This window comes from Thamnophis sirtalis, unplaced genomic scaffold (genome assembly GCF_051295495.1).
Source record: "Thamnophis sirtalis isolate CommonGarterSnake01/CBP01778 unplaced genomic scaffold, rThaSir2_p1.2 scaffold_8, whole genome shotgun sequence".
Classification (NCBI taxonomy): domain Eukaryota; kingdom Metazoa; phylum Chordata; class Lepidosauria; order Squamata; family Natricidae; genus Thamnophis; species Thamnophis sirtalis.
In genome coordinates this window covers 11,421,965-11,438,914 of record NW_028261388.1, presented here as the reverse complement: position 1 = coordinate 11,438,914, position 16,950 = coordinate 11,421,965, and the positions used below count along the sequence as shown (strand labels likewise).

Here is a 16,950-nt window from a genome sequence, read left to right as displayed (position 1 = left end):
TTGTAAAATGGGGCAAAACTCACTTAACCTACGTCTCATTTAGCAACAGAAATTTTGGGCTCCATGCGTGGTGGTAAATCTAGAACTGCCATTCTTTCCCTTTCTTTTCACTTCTGAGCAGCGACTTCTAAGACATCTTGTAAGTGTTAAATTTTACTCTCAGTGAAACGGTAAAGGTTCCCCTCGCATATATGTGCCAGTCGTTCCCGACTCTAGGGGGCGGTGCTCATCTCCGTTTCAAAGCCGAAGAGCCAGCGCTGTCCGAAGACGTCTCCGTGGTCATGTGGCCGGCATGACTAAATGCCGAAGGCGCACGGAACGCTGTTACCTTCCCACCAAAGGTGGTTCCTATTTTTCTACTTGCATTTTTACATGCTTTCGAACTGCTAGGTTGGCAGAAGCTGGGACAAGTAACGGGAGCTCACTCCGTTACGCGGCGCTAGGGATTCGAACCACCGACCTTTCTGATCGACAAGCTCAGTGTCTTAGCCCTTGAGCCACTGCCCCTTGGTCTCAGGACCTCTGGCAAATTGAAAAAAAAAATTCTGCCAGCTTCCTACAAAAGACAATTTATCTTGTCTGTTTTATCCAATTCCTTAAAGGCAGCTTTTCCAATATGGCATATCCCTTCAGGTCCCCGAATGCCAGTTGGAGAAATCCGACTTATGAATCATCGAAAGATGTTTCCAAATGTGTGTCTGTGCCTATCTGATGCCTATCTATTTACATTGCTTTCATGATAAGGCAAGACGTGCTATTTGGGATGAAAATAAAATATTCCCAATTGCTAATTTTATCACGATTGAGGACTGCATAATTGGATACAGTATAATTACTGAACTAATAACTTTGTGCATACGCTTGCGTGGCTGTATCTCAGGGCTGTCTTATCATTATTCTGTTAATCTGCGGTCGATAGTTCACTGATTAAATGACTACCTTTACGGCAGAAGTCGATACGGTTTGTGTACCAAAGAAGTTAACTTTGGATATGTGCCATTGCATGCCATGTGATATCATGCCTATATATTTAGAGAAAGTTTTGGCTGTTGGATTTTAAGCAGGAATATTGCCAAGCTTACCTGGAGAGGCTAAGAGCTGAGCCTCGGATCTTCTAATCCAGGGGTGTCGAACGCGATTTCCTTGAGGGCTGCATCAGGGTTGGGGAGGGGGCGTGGCCAGCTTGACATCCTGCAGCCCTCTGCCAGGAAAAATGGAGCTTGGGCGGGTAACATGGCTCCATTTTTGCTGGCAGAGGCACCGCAGGCCAATTTTTTGCTGTTTCCAGGGCGGGCCTGGGAGCCCCAGATCTAAGCACCCTATGAGCCAGATTTGGCCCACGGGCCTTGAGTTTAACACCCCTGTTCTAATCTATGGTCACTTGTACTTATAAGCAGGCCAGTTAGAACCCTTATACCAGTCATTAAAAAAAGGTTGTTATAAGGCCAAAGAAGGACACGGTGGCTCAGTGGCTAAGACGCTGAGCTTGTTGATCAGCTAGGTCTGCAGTTCGGAGGTTCGAAGCCCAAGTGCCGCGTAACGGAGTGAGCTCCCGTTACGTGTCCCAGCTTCTGCCAACCTAGCAGTTCGAAAACACGTAAAAATAGCAATAGCAGTTAGACTTATATACCGCTTCATAGGGCTTTCAGCCCTCTCTAAGCGGTTTATAGAGTCAGCATATGGCCCCCATAGTCTGGGTCCTCATTTCACCCACCTCGGAAGGATGGAAGGCTGAGTCAACCTTGAGCCGGTGAGATTAGAACCGCTGAACTGCAGATAACAGTCAGCTGAAGTGGCCTGCAGTACTGCACCCTAATCACTGTGCCATCTCGGCTCTTAAAAATGCAAGTAGAAAAATAGGGACCACCTTTGGTGGGAAGGGAACAGCTTTTTATGTTCCTTCGGCATTGAGCCATGCCAGTCACATGACCACAGAGACATCTTTGGACAGCGCTGGCTCTTCAGCTTTGAAACGGCGATGAGTACCGCCCCCTGGAGCCGGCAACAACTAGTACATATGTGCAAGGGGAACCTTTACCTTTATAAGGCCAAAATGACAATGAGGAAAGAAATGCAAATTAAAAAAAAAACCAACCTAGAAAGTTGGCGGGACGTGACTTACTTTCATTGCCGTTTTCCCAGGTCTTCCTGATGGAGTCACAATCAGAACGGCAGGGAGATACAGCGGGTAAGTTGGGGGCCACACTGCAGACTACCACACCCCTCCTTGCTGTCAGGATCCGGGGGGATTCCGGATGGAAGGTTGTCATCTCTTGATGTTCCACCCCATGCCCGTCAACTATCTTGTCCAAATTGTTCCTTGACTCGCTCTGGAAGCAAGGTGTGTAGGCCATCGGCCTCACGGGGACTTGAGGAGGTCCAACCTCTTGATAGATGTTGCGGCTGTCGCCGCTGGTCCTCATGTTCTTGAACTGGATGCCGTTGCTTTTGTGGAGCAGAGCAGCCGTGGCTGGGTCTTGGACCAAAGTAATGTTGTTGCGAGAATAATTCTTGCGGAAAACTTTCTTGCGGAAGACAATGAAGAGGATGACCAACAGAAAGATGATGAAAAGGACAACGGCGATGCCTATCAATTCCTCTTTGCCCACGTAAGAATGGCCAGCTTGGATATTAGGAACCACCACGGGTCTTAGTCCGCAATGCTGGCCCACGAACCCGGGGGTGCAGTTACACAGAAAGGAACCGAATACGTTGACGCAAGAGCCCCCGTTCTCACACTCCTCTCTTTCGCATTCGTTGATGTCTTCATCGCATCTGCAAGAAATAGAATCAAAGTGGGCGAGAGATTCCAGCAGTTTGCACGACTTTGCCTTTACTTTCCATACATTTCATTCAGTTAAATCTTAGATTTAGATAGAATCAAGATCACGTGAAGTGTTAACACCACTTTATAATGCCTTGGTAAGGCCACACTTGGAATATGGCATTCAGTTTTGGTCTCCACGATGTAGAAAAGATGTGGAGACTCTAGAAAAGAGTGCAGAGAAGAACAACAAAGAGGATTAGGGGACTGGAGACTAAAACACATGAAGAAGGATTGCAGGAACTGGGTATGTCTAGTTTAATAGAAAGAAGGACAAGGGGAGACATAATAGCAGTGTTCAAATATCTCAGGGGTTGCCACAAAGAAGAGGGAGTCAATCAATTCTCCAAGGCACTTGAGGGCAGGAAAAGAAGCAATGGGTGGAATCTAATCAAGAAGAGAAGCAACTTAGAACTGAGGAGAAATTTCCTGATAGTTAGAACAATTAATCAGTGGAACAGCTTGCCTCCAGAAGTTGTGAATGCCCCAACACTGGAAGTCTTTAAGAAGATGTTGGATAGCCATTTGTCTGAAAGGGTATAGGGTTTCCTGCCTAGGCAGGGGGTTGGACTAGAAGACCTCCAAGGTCCCTTCCAACTCTGCTATTGTATTGTATTATTTTATACATTGCTTTCCCTCTAAAAGGTTAAGCTCTGTTCTGACCTAGGTTTCCCCCAAAAGCACGAGACCTAATCCCGACAAGCCCCCTTTTATGAAACGAATGTGGATTCTTCTCGTTCACATTCAGCAAGGCCTGGCAAACAGTCTTTCAAAGGAATATTTGTGACTACAGACCTCTACACTATATTGCCAAAAGTATTCGCTCACCCATCCAAGTAATCAGAATCAGGTGTTCCAATCGCTTCCATGGCCACAGGTGTATAAAATCAAGTACCTAGGCATGCAGACTGTGTTTACAAACATTTGGGAGAGCATGGGTCGCTCTCAAGAGCTCAGTGAATCCCAGCGTGGAACTGTGATAGGATGCCACCTGTGCAACAAACCCAGTCGTGACATTTCCTCGCTCCTAAATATTCCACAGTCCACTGTCAGCTGTATTATAAGAACGTGGAAGTGTTTGGGAACGACAGCAACTCAGCCACGAAGTGGTAGGCCACGTAAACTGACGGAGCGGGGTCAGCGGATGCTGAGGCGCATAGTGCGAAGAGGTCGGCAACTTTCTGCAGAGCCAATCGCTACAGACCTCCAAACGTCACGCGCCCTTCCGATTAGCTGCAGAACAGTGCGCAGAGAGCTTCATGGAATGGGTTTCCATGGCCGAGCAGCTGCAGCCAAGCCGTACATCACCAAGGGCAATGCAAAGCGCCAGATGCAGTGGTGTAAAGCACGCCGCCACTGGATTCTAGAGCAGTGGAGATGCGTTCTCGGGAGTGACGAATCGCGCTTCTCCATCTGGCAATCTGATGGACGAGTCTGGGTTTGTGGTTGCCAGGAGAATGGTACGTGTCTGACTGCATTGTGCCAAGTGTAAAGTTTGGTGGAGGGGGGGGGGATTATGGTGTGGGGTTGTTTTCCAGGAGCTGGGCTTGGCCCCTTGGTTCCAGTGAAAGGAACTCTGAATGCTTCAGCATACCAAGACATTTTGGACCATTCCATGCTCCCAACTTTGTGGGAACAGTTTGGAGCTGGCCCCTTCCTCTTCCAACATGGCTGTGCATCAGTGCACAAAGCAAGGTCCATAAAGACATGGATGACAGAGTCTGGTGTGAATGAACTCGGCTGGCCTGCACAGAGTCCTGTCCTCAACCCGATAGACCATCTTTGGGATGAATTAAAGCGGAGACTGAGAGCCAGGCCTTCTCGTTCAACATCAGTGTGTAAACTCACAAATGCGCTTTTGGAAGAATGGTCAAAAATCCCCATCAACACACTCCTGAACCTTGTGGACAGCCTCACCTCTCTCCAGGCCTTCCGAAAAGCTGTTAAAACCTGGCTGTGTCGGCAGGCCTGGGGTTGATGAGTTCCCCTCCCCTCTCGATTGTGTGTCTGTTGGTTATTTTAAATGCTTGTATTCGTAGTTCTTGTGTTTCCCTTCCCCTCTTGGGTTTGTGAGCCGCCCTGAGTCCCTCTGGGAATAGGGCGGCATATAAATAAAACGAAACCTGAAACCTTATAGCTGCAAAGGGTGGACTGGCATCATATTGAACCCTATGGATTAGGAATGGGATGTCCCTTACAGTAAGTTCAAATGCGAGTAAAGGCAGGTGGGCGAATACTTTTGGCAATATAGTTGGAAAGCTGCCATGTAAATATTTCCCAAATGAAGTGGTGTGCATGGAAAGACTGGGCAAAGAGTCTCTGAGATTCACGGGCAGATCTTCACACTCCTGAAATGAATCTAACGACAGAACAAACGAATTGTTTCCTGCAAAAGCCCACTTCCCTTTCGCTCTTCCTTTAGAGAGAGAAATATCTGCTTCTACCTAGGATTGAACTCACAGCCTCCTGATTATGAGGCGACAACTCCACCTCTAGGCCACCGCACCCCTCAGATGTTTCTCATCAATGCTTTGAAAAAAAATAACCAATTTAACTTTTGTAGCACTGATTATTAGTCTATAACCACGCAAGGATCATAGCTTTGTATCATCAATGGAATTAGCTCTCCAAAGTTATTTTTCTCCCGACATTATGCTGCAGAATAGTGATGCTAAGCCCCCCGAAACCTTTGAGGGGCCCTAGTGAGTGCTGTACTTACGTCACTCCAGTTAATCCACTTTTGCAGGTGCAAATGAAGGCACTGCCTATGGGATCACAGGATCCTCCGTGGTGGCAAGGATTTGGAAAGCAGGCGGTGATCTCCGATTCACAGTTTCGCCCCGTGAACTGAGAAAGGCAACTGCACTGGTAACCTAAGTCAGGGGGAAGGAGAGAAGCAGAAACGGGAAGGGGTTAAGTATAAAATTTCGGAGATTAATAAAACTGTATAATTCCCCAAATAAGGCATGTTGCTCTGAGGAAGTTAACAGGAATAAAAGTGGTGTTTTATCCCCCTCTGGTGGTCACTTTAGAGATAGTCCTCAATTAGGAACCTTGCATCAGGAACGAAGTCACGCACCGATTGTGCAACGCGCATTCATCGAAAAGCCCGAAGGCTATTTTATTTTAATGAAGAAGAAAATCAAAGTTATAATAGCAGAGGAGTTTTGATACGTTGCAATATTTATGAATAAAGACCTTCAGGTTAGCTAAGTTACTTCTCTAAATACTACACAGTGTGAAGAGGCATCAATCAATCAATTAGGATAGAGCTGGAAGGGACCTTGGAGGTCTTCTAGCCCAACCCCCCCCCCCACTCAAGCAGGAGACCCTATAAAATTTGAGGCTGTCCACTCTCTTCTTAAAAGCCTACAGGGAGCCCTCATAGCTTCTGGGGCAAGTTGTTCCATTGAATAGAATAGAATATCAGAGTTGGAAGGGACCTTGGAGGTCTTCTAGTCCAACCCCCTGCCTAGGCAGGAAACCCTACACCACTTCAGACAAATGGTTATCCAACATCCTCTTAAAAACTTCCAATGTTGGAGCATTCACAACTTCTGGAGGCAAGTTGTTCCACTGATTAAATGTTCTCTGTCAGGAAATTTCTCCTCAGTTCTAAATTGCTTCTCTCCTTCATTAGTTTCCACCCATTGCTTCTTGTCCTGCCTTCAGGTATTTTGGAGAATAGTTTGACTCCCTCTTCTTTGTGGCAACCCCTGAGATATTGGAACAGTGCTATCATGTCTGCCCTAGTCCTTCTTTTCATTAAACTAGACATACCCAGTTCCTGCAGCCGTTCTTCATATGTTTTAGCATCCAATCCCCTAATCCTTTTTGTTGCTCTTCTCTGCACTCTTTCTAGAGTCTCCACATCTTTTTTACATCATGGAGACCAAAACTGAATGCAGTATTCCAAGTGTGGCCTTACCAAGGCCTTATAAAGTGGTATTAACACTTAATGTGATATTCATTCTATTCCTCGCTGTTAGGAAGTTTCTCCTTAGGTCTAGGTTGCTTCTCTCCTTGATTAGTTTCCATCCATTGTTTCTTGTCCTGCCTTCTGGTGCTTTGGGGAATAGCTGGACTCCCTCTTCTTTGTGGCAACCCCTCAGATATTGGAAGACTGCTACCATGTCACCCCTAGTCCTTCTCTTCTCTAGGCCGGCCATACCCAATTCCTGCAACTTTCGGCATGATTTTCCGACAAGCAACGGGGAAACCAAATTCACCTCACAACCGTGTTACTTACTTAACAACTGCAGTCATTCGCTTAACAGTTGTGGCAAGAAAGATCGTAAAATGGGGCAAAACTCACCTAACAACAGCCACAGAATTTGGAGGGGGGGGGCTCAATTACGGTCTTAAGTTGAGGACTATCGAGTGATGCGCATGTTTTTGAGGAAAAAGTAGGTTTGAAAATGTGTGCTGAAAGGTGCATTTTTCACATGGATTTTAATTGCAAAAGGTAAATCTGGAAACAGGCTCTTGGGCACGTAGTTAGCTTTGTGTAGTGTTGGCAAACCGTTTCGGCACGGAGTGCCAAAACGGGAGTGTGCATGTGTGTGTGTGTGCTAGGAACCGGAAGAGCAGCCGCCTAGTGCGCATGTGCGAGCAGGTCAGCTACCCTTTCATTTTCTGATGTGCGCATGTGCGTTGGCCAGCTGCTTTTCCGGTTTCCAGCGATCCCGCGTGCATGAAGATCAGCTGACCAGAACCTGGAAGAGCAATGGGGGACGGCTCTGCGTGCCATTTCTGGCACATGTACCATCGGTTTGCCATTGCAGGCTTTGTGCCTTGTCCAAAGCACTCTTAACCTGTCGCTCCACTCGGTAGTCACCAAGTAAAGTGTGAAAAGAGTTTAACAATGGCCTGTTCTTTTAGCCAACATTGTTGATCGATGACCTGATAGAACGGCCCTCCAGAACTCCATTTCCCCTGGCAGAGGGTGGCAGGAGGCTGTTGCAGCTGAAAACGCAACTCAGGAGCCTGTATTCGCTGGCAGACCACTCAGGCCACCACCGACAGGAGTGACATCAGGCTGGCCACGCCCCCCCCCCCCGTTGGGGTCAAACACAACCCTGATGCGGCCCTCAATGATACCCTGTAATGGGAGGGGGGCTTCTGCTGAACTCAGTTTACTATATTTTTCAGAGTATAAGACACACCTTTTCCCCTCAAAAAAGAGGCTGAAAACCCCGCCCCCTTCACCAAAATGGCTGTGCATAGCCTTTAGGAGGCTTTCAGGGTGCTCCTGGGGGCTGGGAAGGGCAGAAATGAGCAAAAAATGGGTCGTGTTTTCCTCAATTTTGCCCCTACAGCCCCCATGAGCACTCTATAAGCCTCCTAAAGGCTATCCATGCCTTTTTGGACAAAAAACGGGCCCATTTTCATCAAAAATGGGCCATTTTTTGCTCGTTTTTGGCTCCCCCCAGGAGCACTCTACAAGCATCCTAAAGGCTATTCATGCCTTGTTAAAAAAAAAAAACAGGCCCGTTTTAGTGAAAAATGGGCCGTTTGGGAGAGGTTTGCAGAGTGCAAATTTTTTTAAACATTTTTTTGCCTCTTCAAAATCTTGGTGCGCCTTATACACTGAAAAATATGGTAATTATACATACACTTTTTTTAATACAAGGGATTGCTGGGGCTAATAAATTATTTTGCTTGGGAGGGAGGAAGGAACGGAAAGGAAGCTTCCTACTGCTGCGGCAGCTGATTGTCTTATAGACCGGCTGATATATCGTTAAAGGCTGCTGCTTTAGAATTATGGCACCATTACAATCCTTTATTTACATACACTGCTGAGAGCGTGAAAGAAAAGCCCAAGGAAATAAATTTCCTAACAAGAGACAACGGAGAGAAACATGGTGCAAAACAGAGAGGAGTAAGGAAGCTGAGCTACCCCCCTCAGGGCACTTGCTCTCCGACAGCAGCAGTAACGCAAGGCAGCCTAACTAGCTTTAGATCATAAAACACAGCAGCAAAATATATCCGAATGCAAGCTGCTTGTCTTATCTCTCCTAATAAAATGGACCCTTCAGATCAGTGGTGGGTTTCGGCCAGTACGGCCCGGTACGGGCGTACCGGTAGTAGCCGGGAGCAGCTGATAGCGTACCGATACGATGGCTCGTTTGGTCCACCCGCCTGCCCGCATTCTATACTGGTTTTTAAAGCAACTGGCCAATTGCACACGCGCACACAGCGTATGGCGCCTGCACGAGCTCCGACAAGGGTGTTTTAGGGGCAGTGGAGTGCGCATACATGTGCAGCGCATGTGCACGAAAGAATGTGCTGCCCCATGAGCACCGTACCGGTAGTGACGGAGAGAGGAACCCACCATTGCTTCAGATGTGAACTGCTTGTCTTCGCTACTTCCTAATAAAAGAAATCCTTAATTTGAAGATATATTCCTGTCTCGCAGCCGATGTGAATGCGAAGCATTCAATCCGCAGAGGGACAAAGCAGAAAAGGGAATTATATTAAAATGATTTGGTATAGAAAGATTTAAATTCGAACATCAGGCTATTTTCTGAGTCCAGCAAGACTCGAGCGCCAAGATGAGCCAGTTCCCCGTTTACTTTGCTTATTTATGGGAGGAGGGGGGGAGAGAGATAATTTATAATATGCCGAGGGAAAGTTAAGCATGGATTTTAGCTTTATGGCTCAGAAACATAAATAAATGCATTTTGCTTCCCCCCCCCCCTTTAAAAGCTTCTCCATCTTTGGAATGATGACCCTGGCGGCTTTCCTTGCAAGATCAAATGCACTCAGCCTCCCAGATTTCATATTTGCAAATGGAGAACTTTTTACACGGACAACGTTGCATTAGCTGCATGTTCTGATGTTTCCTATTAAAGGTGCTAATGCTTTCGTGTTCAGGCCTCTGGACACTGCCACTGTTTTTTTTCACCATGCATTATCTTGGAGTCCGTTTCCCGTAAGATTGGCGCTATCTAACAGAATAACAGGGCTGGAAGGGACCTTGTAGGTCATCTAGTCTAACCCCTCGCCCAAGGAGGAGACCCTGCACCATTTCTGACAGATGGCAGTCCAGGCTCTTCTTGAAAGCTTCCAAGGATGAAGCTCCCACAACTTCTAAAGGCAAGTTGTGTTAGGACAGTGATGGTGTCTCTGACCTTTTTGTTGTTGAAAGCCATAATGCAATGCGTGCACGACACCCTCCTGCACAGCCCTCCCCGGTGTGCATGTGTGCACGGTTCCCATGCTCTCCCTAACTGCTCATGCATGCACATGTGACACCCCCCACGCTCCGTCCTGTGCATACGCACAACCTCCCCTTCCCGTGTTCCATTCTGGGCCTAGTAGGCCTCCCTGCAGCCTCTTGGGAGCAAAAACTTTCAACCAACCAATCAACCAATCAGAATAGAACTGGAAGGGAACTTGGAGTTCTTCTAGTCCAGGGGCTCAGCAATCTTAAACAGTCAAAGAGCCACAAAGGTCCTAACTGGAAGCCCCCCGTTCAATTCTGGAGCTGACTGGAAGTCTGGCTCCCTCACCATAGAGTCTCCTCCTAGCACGGCCTCCTTTTTGCTCTGCATGTCCTAACCGAAAGCCCTATCAATTGTGGAGCTGACTGGCGACAGGGAGCCGCAGCAGAGGGAAGAAAGAGCCACATGCGGCTCTTAGAATCCTTAAACCCTGCTCAAGCAGGAAATCCTATACCCACAGGTGGCACACAGAGCCTTCTCTATGGGCATGCGAACTGTAGCTCCAGCTCAGCTTCACTGCGCATGCACGCACCTCTCCCATATATGCCCCCCCCCCACGGTACATGTGCATCAGAGACATGAAAATCAGCGGGAGGCACGCACACATGCTCGGTGGAACAGAGCTGGGGTGACAGCTCACGTGCCCACACAGAGGGCTCTGTGTACCACCTGCGGCATGTGTGCCATAGTTTTGCCATCATGGTTCTAGGAGATGGCCAGTATTAATATGAAGACTTCAAAGCTGTAAAGGACTAGTACTGCGATGGCGAACCTTTTTTGACTCGTGTGCCATAAGCGGGGGGAGCGCAGGAGGGTTGTGCATGGGCGTGCCACACCCATAATGCAATGCGTGACCCCCCCAGTGTGCATGTACGCATAACAGGCGCTCCCCCCATTTTTTGCATGCTTTTTTTTGCCCTCCCCAGGCTCCAGAGGCTTTATAGGAGCCTGGGGAGGGCGAAAACAACCTCCCCCGCCCCCACGGAGGCTTCAGGAGCTTCCCTGAAGCCTCCGGAGGACGAAAAGTGACCCTTCTGGTTTGCCCGTAGGACCGTTTTTCGTTCTCCGGAGGCTTCAGGAGGCTTCCCTGAAGGCTCCGGAGGGCTTAAACCGACCCTACAAGCAAACCAGAAGTCCATTCCCGAACTTTCAGTTTACACGTAGGGCCGTTTTTATGCGCTCCGGAGGCTTCAGGGAAGCTCCTGAAGTCTTTGGAGGGCCTCAGCGGGGTGGTGGTGGTGAAAAATGGCTTTAAAAAAGGCTGAATTCAGCTGGTCAGCTGACAGGGCAAAGCTTTGCGTGCTCTGACAAATGGCTCCGCATGCCACCTGTGGCACACGTGCCATAGGTTCGCCATCCCGGGACTAGTACAAGATGGCCTGTGTTTGTTTCTACAAGTAGTTCTTCGCTTACAACAGTTCATTTACTGAGAGTTCAAAGTTTCAACGGCACTGCAAAAAAGTGACTCATGACGGTTTTTTAACACTTACGGACGTTGTAGCATCCCCAGGGTCACCTGATCGAAATTCAGGCATTTGGCAACCGACTCATGTTTATGACGAGTGCTGTGTCCTGGGGTCATGGGATGATCTTCGGCTGACAAGCAAAGTCAATCGGGGAAGCCAGATTCACTTAACAATTGTGTTGCTAACTTAACAACTGCAGTGATTCACTTAACAACGGTGGCAAGAAAGCGTTGTAAAACGGGGCAAGATTCACTTAACAACCATCTCACTCAGCGACAGAAAATTTGGGCTCAATTACGGTCGTTAAGTCGAGGATCACCGGTATTGAGTAGGAAAAAAAATGATAGAATATGCAATATATTCATCAAGGGCAGACATATTAGATTATCGATGTGGTGAGCTCGTCAGTAACACACACACACACACACACAAATCATATTCCCCTGAGAATTTGCATCTAGCAGGTGGGATTAACCACAAAAGCAATTTATGCATTAGAATACCATTTCCTTATTTCCCCAAGGAGAAAGTTGTTTCAGTAGGATTAGATGCAAAATTACTGGTATGAGCTTCAAGTATAAACAAAGGCACACACTTTCCGTAACACTCAAGCATCGGACTGTGCTTCTACAGTATATTCCATGTTGGCATATCTGATGGGGACGTGGGATTCAGCCAGCTCGCACCTATTTGGGAGAACCGTTTGTTAACTTTCTAAACAGTTCAGAGAACCGGTTGTTGGGAGAAATCTCATTTTGGGTTTACTTTACAGGGCTAATCCTGTAAGGAAGGCAGGAAGGAAACATTCTGGTGTTGTTTCTAGCCTCATCTTTATTATCCTGTTTACAGAAACCATAGCACGGAATGCTATTGCCTTCCCACGCAAGGTGGTTCCTATTTTTCTACTTGCATTTTTACATGCTTTGAACTGCTAGGTTGTCAGAAGCTGGGACAAGTAATGTGAACTCACTCTGTTACACAGCGCTAGGGATGAAAACTGCCAAAAACGAGTAAAAAACGGCCTGTTTTTTGCAAAGAAAAAAAGGGCATGCAGAGGTTTTGGGAGCCTTGTAGCGTGCTCCTGGGCCCATTTTTCACTCATTTTTGCCTTCAGCCCTCAGGAACAGTTTATAAGCTTCCCAAACCCTCTGCACGTCCATTTTTATAAAGGGGGTGGAGTCTCAGTAGGCCAAAAATTCTGTGTTCAGTGTATAAGACGCACCTAGATTTTCACCCTCTTTTGAGGGAAAAAGGTACGTCTTATACTCCGAAAAATACGGTATATACCACTTCATAGTGCTTTACAGCCCTCTCTAAGCTACAGAGTCAGCTTGTTGCCCGCAACTATCTGGGTCCTCGTTTTACCCACCTCGGAAGAGTGGAAGGCTGAGTAAACCTTGAGCTGCTCGGAATCGAACTCCTGGAGTCAACAGTGAGGTAGCCTTCAAGTACGGCATTCTAACCACTGCGCCACCACAGCTCTTATAGTCTTATATTCCATTTAGTACAAAGAATCTACCTGAATCCCTTCCGAATGCTATCTGCTCGCTCTGGACTTAAAAACATTTCAGTCCCTTTCCCTTAGGAAAAACCATTCTTCCGTATTTCCAGGAAGTAAAATTTTTATCTTCCCACAGTGCCATAGTCTCCATCAAAGTTCACTTCTTCAGGCTAAATATTTAATCTCTCTTCATGGCACATTATTCATGGTGCGGTCCGAACAACAGCACAGGTTCAGAATAAAGGGAAATTATTATACTCAATTGAGACGCGGTGGCTCAGTAGCTAACACGCTGAGCTTGTCGATCAGAAAGGTCAGCAGTTCGAAACCCTAGCGCCACGTAACGGAGTGAGCTCTCATTATTTGTCCCTGCTTCTGCCAACCTAGCAGTTTGAAAGCATGTAAAAATGCAAGTAGAAAAATAGGAACCACCTTTGATGGGAAGGTAACAGCGTCCTGTGCGCCTTCGATGTTTAGTCATGCCGGCCACATGACCATGGAGACGTCTTTGGACAGCACTGGCTCTTCAGCTTTGAAATGGGGATGAGCACTGCCCCCTAGAGTTGGGAACAACTAGCACATATGTCCGAGGGGAACCTTTACCTATTATACTCAGTGCTCACAGAGGAATAGGAGACATAGCAATAGGAAGAAGGTGAGGCTCTGTGATCAATACATGTGTTGTCATGTCAAACAACAAATCATTATCACTGTGATCATCACCATTGCCAAAGTTGGATGGGTCCAATGCCCAGCATCTTGGACTGGGTTAGGAGATCATTGGAATGATTGATTGCGGCGCAGAGCCCCAATCAATCATCTACAGAAAGAGTGATTTAGGGACACTCAGACCAATTAAGAGTGCAAAGAATTATTGTGAAGTTGGGGGATGCGGCCCAACACACGATAAGTCAATATGTCTGACTGAAGACAAATGGAATGTATTATACCATTGGCGGCTCTGTGAATTAATGCTGCGCGGAAAGAAACATAGGATGTTTCCAATTTCTCTCTGCAGCTGAAAATCAATTGGCAAATGGAGGGTTGGCATGAAAAGCTGATGGCATTGGACCAATATCAGTTAGACTTATATGCCGTCCAATAGTGCTTTACAGCACTCTCTGGGCAGTCAAAATGTAAGCATTATTTGCATATCCCCCCCCTCCAAATCTGACTCCCCATTTTATCAATCTTGGAAGGATGGATGGAAGGCTGAGTCCATAGCAATAGCACTTAAGACTTGGTGGCTCAGTGGCTAAGACGCTGAGCTTTTAGATAAGAAAGGTCGGGGGTTTGAATCCCTAGCGCCGCGTAACTGAGTGAGCTCCCATTACTTGTCCCAGCTTCTGCCAACCTAGTAGTTCGAAAGCATGTAAAAATGCAAGTAGAAATATAGGAACCACTTTTGGTGGGAAGATAACAATGTTCCGTGCGCCTTCGGCATTTAGCCACATGACCACGGGGACAGCGCTGGCTCTTCGGTTTTGAAACAGAGATGAGCACCGCCCCATAGAGTCAGGAACGACTAGCACATATGTGCGAGGGGAACCTTTATCTTTTACCACCCCAACTTGGAAGGATGGAAGAGCTGAGTTAACCTTGAGCCGATCAGGATCGAACTCATGGCAGGGAGCAGTGCGTTCGCCTGCAATAATGCATTCTAAAAACTGTGTCACCATGGCTCTCTCTCTCTCAACCTCGAGAGCCAGTCAGGCTCGAATTCTAGGCTGTGGGCAGAGTTCACCTGCAACGCTGCACTTTTAAATGCTACGCCACCAGGAGTTAACTAAGCTCATCCCGTTACTCTAAAAAATCCCAAGAACAAGGTGAGAATGCTCACCCCCAGACGGCACACTGATACAGGTTCCTCCGTTCTGACAAGGGTTACGCTCGCAGGGGTCAGGATACAGCACACAGCCAAGCTTGAGTTCGGTTAGTCCCACCACCTCCGCAAAGCTGCTGCGTTTGTTCTGGAGTGGCAGCTCGTTGTTGTTGAGGATGATGGAATCCAAACAGCCTTGGAAGCCGCTCAAAACCTGGGTGGACCTCTTGTCTGTTAAGCTTCGGACATTGTCCACCTGAACCTGGGCTCCGAAATAAACAGAGCTATCAGTGCTCAGGGTCTGGAAGTAAAGGGGAGCTTTGCGCCTCTCCACGTAGCTATCGTCGAGCGAGAGGCTGGTGAAGTTCCGGTTCAACTCCAGGAAGACGGAATGCCAGCTCCCATCGTTCACAGTCCTGCCTGAAATTCCCAGGATGCCCGGGCCAGCACCACAGTCCAACTGGAACCACAGTTTTCCGTCCACGACCTGCAAACGGAAAGCGAAATGTCAGGAAAACAGAGCTTGTTAAACAGTGGAGATACCACTTGCCCCAGCATGGTTTTCTGAACCAGCGTATAATCTGTCTATTTTGCCTTGGGCGAATTTCTACGTTTGATAGCAAGTACACTGTCCAACAGTCAGACTATTGCAAGATGTTTCGCATCAGGGGTGTCAAACTCAAGGCCCATGGGGCAGGATCTGGCCTGCGGGGTGTTTAGATCTGGCCCATAGGGCCGCCCTGGAAGCAGCGAAGGACCAGCCCATGGTGCTTCTTCCAGCAAAAACAGAGCTGGGTGGGTGGGTGCATGCAGCAGAGAGTTGCAGGAGGCTGTCACAGCCAAAAATGGAGCTCGGGAGCCTGTTTTTGCTGGCAGAGTGCTCAGGCCACCACAGGCGCCTCTAACACGAGTGATGTTGAGCTGGGCATGCCCATCCCGGCCTCCGGAGCACGGGGGAAGCCGTTTTCGCCCTCCCAGAGGCTCAAGGCAAGCAACACCCCCACCCCCGCCATGGTGCAGGAGGTTGAGTAGGCCACGCCCACCATGGTCACGCCTATCTAGCAACCAGAGCAGAGAATCAGTTGCTAACATTTTTGAATGCCAACCCTGGGGTGGAGCTGTACTAGTTGGTGGAGAGCCATTTGTTTAACCCTTCCCAAGAGAAATAAAGAACTTTTTGAGACATATTATCATCTAGGGTGGACGTGCGAGATGGCGAAAAAATATTGGACCAAAATGAAAAAGTGGCTCGAAGAAATAACAGGGAATTATATAGATTGGAAACTGGATTTTTTTTTTCTATTGGGTATCACTACAAAAAAGTACAGTAGAGAAATACAATACCTAATCCTTCCCATCGTAACTGCAGCTAGAATAACGTACTAAAATAACGTTCCCCAAAAGTGGAAAAACAATGAAGTAGCAAAGGAAGATGTGGTGAGAAGAAAAATCTTAAGTGTGTGCAGAGATTGACAAGCTGACGAAAGTGATTCAAGGAAAGGAGAAATCGGAATATTATTTAACATGGAACAAATGGTATAAATGTTTCGAGGACAGAAACAAGAAGTAGGGAAAAACAAAATAGTGACGTAGTAGAAGTGTTAGGATATAGTGATAAGACAAAATATGGTAAAGATAGGTGAAGATATAGTAGCTAAACAATAGCAGGTATATAAGATACAAAATATATGTAAAGTGATATTCTGACACAAACAATTAAGTATAAATAAGTTTGGAATAGTATGCACAAACAATTAAAGAACTTTTTGGAGGAATGCCTCACTGTCAGTGGTAGGATTCAGCCGGTTCGCACCTATTCGGGAGAACCGGTTGTTAACTTTCTGAGAGTTCAGAGAATTGGTTGTTGGAAGAATTCCCATTTTGTTTTTTTCCACTTTACAGGACTAATCCTGTAAGGAAGGCAGGAAGTAAACATTCTGGTGTTGTTTCTAGCCTAATCTTTATTGAAACTGCCTCTCCGGTTAACCCTTATTACATTGAAACAGCTAACGCCAAGCGCCCATTGACATGAGTGACGTTGAGTTGGCCATGCCCACGCGGTTACATGACCACCGAGCCATGCCTACCCAACTAATCATTAGGGCAGAGAA

At 47.2% G+C, this 16,950-nt stretch overlaps 1 protein-coding gene across 7 annotated transcripts in view; it reads right to left on the bottom strand.

Annotated features, from left to right (window-relative positions):
* FAT3 (FAT atypical cadherin 3) overlaps window positions 1-16,950 on the bottom strand; it is a 553,941-nt gene that overhangs the window by 18,301 nt on the left and 518,690 nt on the right. For all 7 annotated transcript variants that reach the window (XM_087721078.1, XM_087721079.1, XM_087721081.1 and 4 more), the window contains 3 exons: window positions 14,858-15,326; window positions 5,544-5,697; window positions 2,123-2,775 (listed from right to left, as the gene is read on the bottom strand). In XM_087721078.1, coding sequence (XP_087577204.1) covers window positions 2,123-2,775; window positions 5,544-5,697; window positions 14,858-15,326 — 1,276 coding nt within the window. The remainder of the gene's footprint in view (window positions 1-2,122; window positions 2,776-5,543; window positions 5,698-14,857; window positions 15,327-16,950) is intronic.